At 55.1% G+C, this 9,360-nt stretch overlaps 1 protein-coding gene across 1 annotated transcript in view; it reads left to right on the forward strand.

Moving 5' to 3' along the window:
• Window positions 1-3,463, forward strand: part of PDLIM4 (PDZ and LIM domain 4) — a 51,904-nt gene extending 48,441 nt beyond the window's left edge. The window contains exon 7 of the mRNA XM_074155577.1: window positions 747-3,463. Within this exon, the coding sequence (XP_074011678.1) occupies window positions 747-951 (205 nt within the window). The 3' untranslated portion in view covers window positions 952-3,463. The remainder of the gene's footprint in view (window positions 1-746) is intronic.
• Window positions 3,464-9,360: the final 5,897 nt, after the last annotated feature.

Below are 9,360 nucleotides of genomic sequence, written 5' to 3' on the forward strand. Positions count from 1 at the left end.
CGGCGGCGCTCTTAGGCGCTCATAGGCTCCCTGCCTTAGGGAGGGAGAAACGCTTCGAGGGTCAAGTAGAAGAGGCTTGCGGGTTATTTTTGTTTGTTTGTTGAAGGGTTACTCTCTGAGGGATGGAGTTCGGGTCCGATTTCAGACTTTAGGCCGTTTTCTGCTTCGTTGTGTTGTGATTTACGTTCTGTGGTAATTTACGTTCTGCTCGAGCTGGATTTTCTGGCTGAGGGTCTGCTCTGCGGCCGCCTGTCCCCGTGTTCCCGCTGGTGCTGTGAGCCGAGGGCTGCGCCCCGGCGGCCGTGGTGGCTCCCAATGTTTGGGTCCAGGCTGAGCATAGATATTTGAGGTTCCGCTTGGCATCGACACCTGGAGCGGTGCCGCAGGGAGGTGCAGACAAAGGGGAATGGATCATCCCTTCCCATGGAAATATGGGCAGGTCGGACGGGGCTTGGAGCAACCTGGTCTGGCGGGAGGTGTCCTGCCCAGGGCAGGGGGTGGCACTGGATGATCTTTAAGGTCCTTTCCAACCCAGACCATTCTGTGATTCTGTGATGGAGCCACCCTGGAACAGGGTGGCAGCTTTGGGTGGGCTGAGCCGTTGTGACGGGAACCCGTGATAACACCCTCGCGTGCCCCGACACGCCGCTTTCCTTCACTTTAATCCCTTTTACTCAAGCAGGAGAAGCTGTTTGTGCTCGTTGTTTCTCTGGTCTCACCCCGAGCTCTCCCCGTCTCTCCCCCAGGGGCACCATCGTCAAAGCTCGGGACAAGCTCTACCACCCCGAGTGCTTCATGTGCGACGACTGCGGCCTCAACCTGAAGCAGAGAGGCTATTTCTTCATCGAAGAGCAGCTGTACTGCGAGACGCACGCCAAGGAGAGGGTTAAGCCCCCCGAGGGATATGACGTGGTGGCTGTTTATCCCAACGCCAAGGTTGAACTGGTCTAAACCCGGGCTGTGCTCTGGAGAGGTCGGCACCCGCCCACCCACGTCCTCCCCGCCGGCTGCGCAATGTGGCTGCAATCAACCCCCATTACCAAAGCCCAAGTTAAAATGCCTTTTTCCTAGATAAAACCGTTTACGCTTGGGATCTCCGGGGGCTGGTGTTGAAAGCATACGAACAGGTTTTTCCCTTCTTTTTGACACTCTGCTTTTTGGGTTGCTGTGTTGGGTTATTAGTCTGTGCCTTAACCTTACCCAAGATCTGTGTAAATATTGATTAATTCTCTACTTTGTTTCGTATAAAACCAGTATTCCTTTTTTTTTTTTTTTCCTTTTTTGCCCCTCTCTTCTTCTGAAAAAGCAAGGAAGATGTTTTTAAAGCTCAAAGAAAATAAGGCACTTTAACAAAAGAAGCTGACTCCTATCTCCTGCCCTCGGGCTGCCCCAGTGATTAAAAACCGACCCCCCGAGGAGTCTGGGGTGCGATACCGGTGGGTCGGGGTCCCTGGCTCAGCCCCATCCCAGCAGTTGTGCCAGGGAAGGGTGGTCTCTTAAAACGGCATTTGCTGTGAAATTCCCTGGATGGGGGCACTGCAGTTTGAGGCTGACACAGATCCATCCGAGTTCCCTGAGAGATCTCCACACTGAGCGTGTGACAAGGCTTTTCTTTTCCTTCCTTCACTCCTAATTCAGTTGTTCTCTGTCATCTAATCACCCGAGCAGCGCCTTTGAAGGACACTGAAATAGCACGGAGCCCACCTCGGCTATTCCCGCCTCCCTGCTCCTGCCCCACGGTGGTCCCTGCTTTGGCTGTTCTGACTCTTCTTCCCCAGCTTTTGCTATATTTTTTTAGTTCTTTATTTCTAGAATCCCACCTGCATCTGCCTCTCAGCGGGGAGGTGTCGATGAAGTAACTGGAGGTGGGGGTGACCCAGCCGTGAGCCCCGAGTCCAGGGGCAGCGGGTTCAGATTTATACCCTCATCCCAAGGCTGCGCTTTTGGCCAGGTCCTTTGTCCACTTTATTTGCCGGGAAAAAGTTTTTGAGGATCTTGGGATGTTGCTTTGTTAGAGAAATGTTTTTTTTTTTTTCACATTAGTGTTTGGAGGAGAAAGAGTTTAGTCTCTCTTTAGGTGGTGGTAGGAGCCGTGTGTTTGGTACCACGAGGTTATTTCTGTTTCCTCCTCCTCACCTCAGAGAGGGAGGATGTGAGTGACAAAAAGAAATGTCTGTGCTCGCTTACCTTCCATGGAAAAGCAAAGTAAGAGATGGAGTGATGGCCAAAGCACTTCTTCCCCTTCTGGCTCTCCATAACAGGGGTCTGAGAAATCCGGGACTGGAGGAGGGTCAGGAGCATTATCCCAGTTGGGGCTGGGCATGGAATTTCTTCCTACACCCCAGAGGGAGTAAGGATTTTAGGGTGTTAGAGGGCCACATCTAGACCCTTTTTCTGTGGTGCCTTAGAGGGATTTAGGCAGCTCCTGCCCTGTCCCAGCAGGGCTGCATCCAGAGCCTGCATCCCGGCTGGGTACCACAGCCGGAGGGATGCTGGCTCTGCACGGCCCTGCCAGTAGCGGAACATCCACCTCCCCCTCCTCCTGCCATCGGGATTTTTAATTATTAAAGTACAAGAAACACTTGGAAATTTTTATCACGGCGCTGAGCCTGGTTTTTGTTGTATCTGCATGGCCTTGCTCGGAAGGTTGGACTGTCTGTAGGGGAGTGTTTGGGACACCTGTAGCTGATGAGGAGACTAACAATAATCAGGTGGGAAGCATTGCTGCCCTGGTTCGCAGGCCTCTGCTCCGAGCTCGTTAGTGCCATTGTCGGAAACGTTTGTTCTGAAATCCTCCATTAAGCTCATGCATTGCTGGGCGAAGCTCCCCTGCCTGTAGCTTGAAAGTCCAGGCTTCACCCAAACCCAGGACTGAATCCAGCTGGGCTGAGCGATGGAAAACTCACGACAGGAGTGGCGCAGGGTTCTTTTCCCGTTTCCCACGGCAGACGGTCCCAGCTGGGGCTGTGTTTCACTCTGCAGCTCTTGTCCCCGTTCGACTCCATCCATGCAGCGGTTGTGTCCTGCCCTGGCACAGGGAACACCTTAGAAATTCATCAGTTGTTTAATTGCCCTCATTTTGAAGGCCAGAGTGGGCTGCTTGCAGGGCATCCTTGGTCTTGCCCGGCTCCTGCACCAGTACAGTGCTGGGAGCACTGGGCACGGGACGTTTCTTTTAACTTGAAGCCAAGTTCCCATGAATGAATTTTTCCACTCAATTCTCTCGTGATACCCTTCCTTAGGAGTAATCAACTCATTTGACCCCCCCGAGGAGCCTAAAGCTGGACTCGCCTCGCACAACCCCGTCCCGGGGCACGTGGATTCCTGGCTTCGGGCCACCTCGTTGCCGTTGTGGGGTCTGTAGGAGCCGGGAGCCTCCGGTGTCAGTGGGTAATGCTGTTTAACTCTGTACAACGTGGGGAGGGAGCCGTTTGTATGAAATACAAAATAAAATTGTATTGTGGGTTTTATGTCTCACGTTACTTCGCTCGGCCTCTGCCTGTGCCCCGGCTGGGTCTCTCCCGTGGCGGTGCCCGCACGTGCAGGGGTCCCTCGGTACCCAGATAAGGGGACGCTGGATAGACTTTAAAAATCATCTTGGAGATGGAGAGCTGCGTTTCTCACGGCCTTGTGCATTGAGAGCCTTGTTTGAGGTTTGGTCTGTGTTTTGGTGGGGTGTTGGTTGGGTTTTTTAACTCCTGAGACCTCGCTGGGTCCCTGCTCCTGTTGGGCACAGAGACGGGATGGGCCGTCGTGTCTCCTCCTGTTTTGTGACCACCCGGGGTGCCCGGCTCCTCTCCATCGCTGTGACCCAGCTCATCCTGCTGCAATCCAGAGCTTCACTGCATCTGCCCCTGCAGAGCACCCGTGGACTGGATTTATTAGCAGCGTTTACCCAGCCACGCTGCTGCTCCAAGGGCGCCTTCTCCCACCTGATGGCCCAGATCTGCAGGGCTGGGGATGTCACCTGACCCATCGCCATGAGAGGGATCCAGGCAGTTTCCAGGCTGGAAAACACCCTTTTTCCCGAGGATGATGTAAACCGTGGTACAGCTGTAAGCAAATAATGCACCCAAAAATCCCCTTGCACAGCCCCGGCTGCGGCACCGCTCCGGCTCCTTCCCCGTAAGCCAGCACTGGGAGCCTGGAGCTGCTGCACCGGCACAGGGAGGGGACAAAACCGATTCCAAAAGTCCTGTGCCACCCCCTCACTGCTGCCCCTGGAACCACAGGAACCCGCCGGGGGGTAGGAGGATGAGGGCAGGCTTGTGGGGTTTAGCAGATACATCCGAGAGGGATGTTTGCTTGTGTAGGTAGATCCCGATAGCTCTGGTTTTAACGGTCGGTACTCAATGCGCTGGTACGTGGGAAGGTCAGAAATAATGTGTAAGTGCCTCCAGAAGGTATTTAATCTAAAAGGCTTTATTTGGAAAGCGTTCATACATGGCGATTGTTGCTTGTATGTGCCTAAAATACTTAAAAAGACAAAGGCTCCGAGGATCTGCGTGTGGCACGAAAGATTTCCGTACAGTTTGGGTCTGTGCAACTCCATGCCTAATTAGTGCACATATTCAAATAATTAATGTGCTTATGACTCTCCAATTAGTGATTTTTCTGTTCGCCCTTGAATGCATACGTATGTCGGATGTGTTTATATGCTATAGGCACCATGATCCTGGGCGCTTCTGCCCTGGGCACTGCTGCTGTGGGGCTCCAGCCCCACGGCCAAGCTCCTTGGGGCGATCCCCGGGTGGGAGACTGAAGGGGGGGACACAGGGTCCTCTCCCCATCCCCAGACAGCAGCCGCCGTCTGACCTGCCCAACCCCAGGAGCCTCCCCCGGGCTCCTCGCTGCTGTGGAAAACACGACGTGTGAGATCAAACACGATGAAGGGCACCGTTTATTAACTAAACGAGGCGGGACCGGCACCAAAGTGATTCAAGTCCTAATTGTTTAAGTTTTTCCATGTATCATCATTAAAGTTTCCTCCTCAGCCGGGCATTATTTCCCCCACCACACCCCCTTTCTTCTGCTGCTTTTGTTTGGAGTTGTTTAACTTTGCTTTTGTTATTGGATGGCTGCCCCAGGAACCTTAATAAAAATCTCAGCTGGTCCATTTTTATCAGGGTAAAAGTCCTTGTGACACAGGAGGGGATGCCGAGGGAAGAGGCTCTTTGGAAAGAGGAACTTTGGAAAAGTTCCCTCTCCCCCCTTTCTCATGTGTGAAAGAGGCTATTTTAATTACTTCAGGGGGGAAAAAATCTTCCCCACGCATATAATAAAACACACAAAACTGCTCCTGACTGTAAGGGAACTTACATGCAAGTCATTTTCCTTCTCTGTGTCTCCGTGTCTGAGGAAACACCCACGGAGCTCCCCCAGCCCGGGAGCAGCTTCTCGCACCGGGAGGTTTAAATATTCTGAATTTTTACCTGGCCCTAAAGCAGCTCCTTTGCGCAGGGGGAGCAGGGGGAGAGGGACACACACACGCGGCCGCTTCCGGAGGGTGATGTGCTCCGGGTCGCTCTCTTGCTGTGCAAAGACGCCGCTCGAACGCGCTTCAGGCTCTTAATGAAAATAACTAATTTCTTTTTTTTTTTTTTTTTTTTAAGAAACACCGTAGTTCTTTGCTCCCAAACCTCAGAGGTGCCAGGACGCCAGGGGCGAGCGGTGGCCAGGGTTCACCCGAGGGACATTGAGCACCATCCTTGGCTATGCTGGCTGGGGGGGGACCTCAGGAGGCCACCTGCTCCCTGCTCCTGTCCCCAGGCTTTACCTGCCACCCATGTCCCTCCCAGAAGCTGTCTAGTCCATCCTCAAGATGCAGACTCCCAGCTCCCCAGGCACCGTTCTGGGGTGTTTCCAAAAATATGGGGGGAGCATGGGTGGGTGCAGGAAGTGCAGAGGAATGTATGGGATGCATGGGGTAGATATTGTAAATGGGGGTGCCTGAGGGGGGCTATATGGGATGTGTAGGGGTGCCTGAGGATGCATGGGGGTGCTGGGGTGCACAGGGGCACATAGAATTGTCATAGAATGGTTGGGGTTGGAAGGGACCTTAAAGCCCATCCAGTGCCACCCCCTGCCCTGGGCAGGGACACCTCCAACCAGAGCAGGTTGCTCCAAGCCCCCTCCAACCTGGCCTTGAACCCCTCCAGGGATGGGGCAGCCACAGCTTCTCTGGGCAACCTGGGCCAGGCTCTCACCACCCTCACAGCAAAGAAGTTCTTCCCCAGACCTCTGGGGTGAACTGATGTGAGCTCCCGGCCACTCGTTAACTGGTGCAGCTGGCTGTTGTTGCCCTGCCCTCAGAGATACTGACTTCAGATGCTGGAAAGCTGCTCGAAGGTCTCCCCGGAGCCTTCTCTTCTCCAGGCTGAACCCCCCCAACTCTCTCAGCCTGTCCTCCCAGCAGAGGGGCTCCAGCCCTCCCAGCATCTCCGTGGCCTCCTCTGGCCCCGCTCCAACAGCTCCATGTCCTTCTGCTGTTGGTGGCCCCAGAGCTGGAGGCAGCACTGGGGGGGTGTCTCCCCAGAGCGGAGCAGAGGTGCGGAATCCCCCCCCTCGCCCTGCTGGCCACGCTGCTGGGGGTGCAGCCCAGGGTTCGGGGGGTTTCTGGGCTGCCAGCACACGTTGCCTGTTCATTTTGAGCTTCTCATCCACCAACACCCCCAAGTCCTTCTCCTCAGGGCTGCTCTCCAGCCATTGTCCGTCCAGCCTGGATTTGTGCTTGGGGCTGCCACACAATGGGGGCACGGGGGGGGCACAGGGGGTCCCCGGGATGCTGGGACACGGGGACAGGCCGAGCCCCAGCCCCGCGGTCGCTGCGCCTGTCTCGGGCACCATCTAGTGATGGAAACCGAAATATCCGGGGGTTTCAGGCAGTGCGGGAGAAGAACCAGCGGGATGCGGATTCCCGGCGTCGTGGGGTGGTTCCCGGGTGGGAACGGCCAAATCCAGCCAGGGGGCAGCGCTTGGGGAAACCTCCGGCAAAGATGCTCCGGGAGAGGCGGATTGAAGCCGCAGCGATGGGTTTGAGCCTGTCCCCTGGGCATTTGGGTGCCATCAGACATCTCATCCCTTCTCTGGCAAGATCCCTTGCCTTTCCTTCCTCTGATGCAGCCCTGCCTGCCCTGACCCACATCTCCGCGCCCCGACCCAAAGGCTGAGGGGCCAGGGAGCAGGACAGGGTGGTGCTGCCCCAGGGTATGGGAGCACGAGCAGGAGCATTTTGGCGGGGGGTTTATCCCAAATCCTCACACCTGTGCTACAGGCAAGCACCCTGGCTCCATCTCTTTTACGGAATTTCTACCACAAATACGATTGCCTGAAAAATAATTGCCCTGAGCACTTGTCTGCCCAGCTCTGCTTAGGAGAGGGAAAGCTCACGCACCACTGGCCAGATGCTGGCAAACGATGGCCACAACTGCCCCTAAAAGCTCTGTGCCCCGTAAATTAATAGAGTTTCAAGTGAGCCGTGCACCGGGCAATGCCCGGCACCGCTCCGTGGGTACCTGCCCGGCATTGCTGGGAGAGCAGCAGGGCTGAAATGACTCAAGAGACTTTCCAAGAGCTGCCAAAAATAATTTTTTCCCAGATGCCATCAGCCCAGTGGGATGTGACCCCAAAGGACTCATGGGGATGTCAGGGATGTGACCTTAAAGGACACGGTTGCCGGCTCCAGCTGCTCCAGGGTGGCCGGCAGGCGGGCAGGGGTGTCAGTCCGGGGCTTTGGGCAGAGCCGGGTGACACATGGAGCCCCTCGGGGGACACTCTGCAGACCCAGCAAACACAGTTACAGAATGGATTCTGATCCGAGTGCTACACAAGCAGCACAGAATTCCAAAACTAAATTACCATGTGTTTTCTTAATTCGCAGCTCTGGAGATGGCTACTGGGAGGGTGATACGGTAGCCCCAGCACGGCAGAGGATCCCTGAAGAGGGGCTTTGCCCAAGCCGAAGAGGAAGAGTGGAGCCTCCGCGAGCAGCAACCACCCGAATCTGGAGCAGACCAGGGGCTCTGGTGACATCCCTACCGGGTGGCAGTGTCACAGAGGGAGTGTGATGTGACCGCACACGAGCAGGAGCTGGGCTGCTCCATGGCAGCCAGTCGGTTCTGTCGGCCAGCAGGTCGCGGGAGGTGATTCTGCCCCTCTACTCTGCGCTCATGAGACCCCACCTGGAATACGGTGTCCAGCTTTGGAGTCCTCAACACAGGAAGGACATGGACCTGTTGGAACGGGTCCAGCGGAGGGCCACGAAGATGATCAGAGGGCTGGAGCACCTCCCCTATGAAGACAGGCTGAGAGAGCTGGGGTTGTTCAGCCTGGAGAGGAGAAGGCTCCAGGGAGACCTCATAGCAGCCTTCCAGTATCTGAAGGGAGCCTCCAGGAGAGATGAGGAGGGACGCTCTGTCAGGAAGTGTAGTGACAGGACAAGGGGTAATGGTTTTAAATTGGAAGAGGGGAGATTCAGATTAGATATTAGGAGGAAATTCTTTCCTGTGAGGGTAGTGAAGCACTGGAACAGGTTGCCCAGGAAAGTTGTGGATGCCCCATCCCTGGAAGTGTTTAAGGCCAGGCTGGATGGGGCTTTGAGCAACCTGCTCTAGTGGAGGTGGGGGCTTGGAACTCGATGATCTTTAAGGTCCCTTCCAACTCTGACCATTCTATGACTCTATGATTCTGCTTCCCTGACCAACCCCTGCCCGAGTGGTTTGGGTCATGTTGGAAAATCCATTTGCACAAGAACAAAACACTTGCACAAGAGGTGGTTTCTCAGCTGCTGGAAGATTCGCCCCTTCTCCCCCCTGTGCCAGAGGGGCTCCTCCTTTGCTCTGCCAGCTTCTCAGCATCCGACTGCACTTTACTGGAATCTCCCTGCCCTCGTTTCCCACTCACTGCTCTTCATCTGGCAGCCTGTCCGAGAAGGCTGCGGTGAAACACATCGCTTCCAGAGGGGTCACTGGGGAGAACTGGGACCCGACCTTCCTCTGCAGTCGATTTGCTCCGTGGCTGCCTGAGCCATTTACTGGCCACGAATTCCGTGCTGTTCCCATCCTCTCCGTGCCTGGGTTGGATGCCGGATCACAAGCAGGGTTTGCAGTCGGGGGAGCATCCAGCAAAGGCTGGCAGGAGAGTGGCATCGCTCCGGGCTCAAATAATTCTATGCAGAAGACTGGTGCTGTGGCAGAGCTGGCCAGAACACGAGGTGTTTCTATAGCTCCTAATTTATGTATATTCACAATATAAAAGAAAACCCCATGGTGTTTTCCTGTTGAACACGTGAAATTTATAATACATGAGGGATTCATCTGCAAACCAGATAAACCTGAGTCTGTCATACGTGTCTTCCGCTTA

Source organism: Numenius arquata, chromosome 11 (genome assembly GCF_964106895.1).
Source record: "Numenius arquata chromosome 11, bNumArq3.hap1.1, whole genome shotgun sequence".
Taxonomy (NCBI): domain Eukaryota; kingdom Metazoa; phylum Chordata; class Aves; order Charadriiformes; family Scolopacidae; genus Numenius; species Numenius arquata.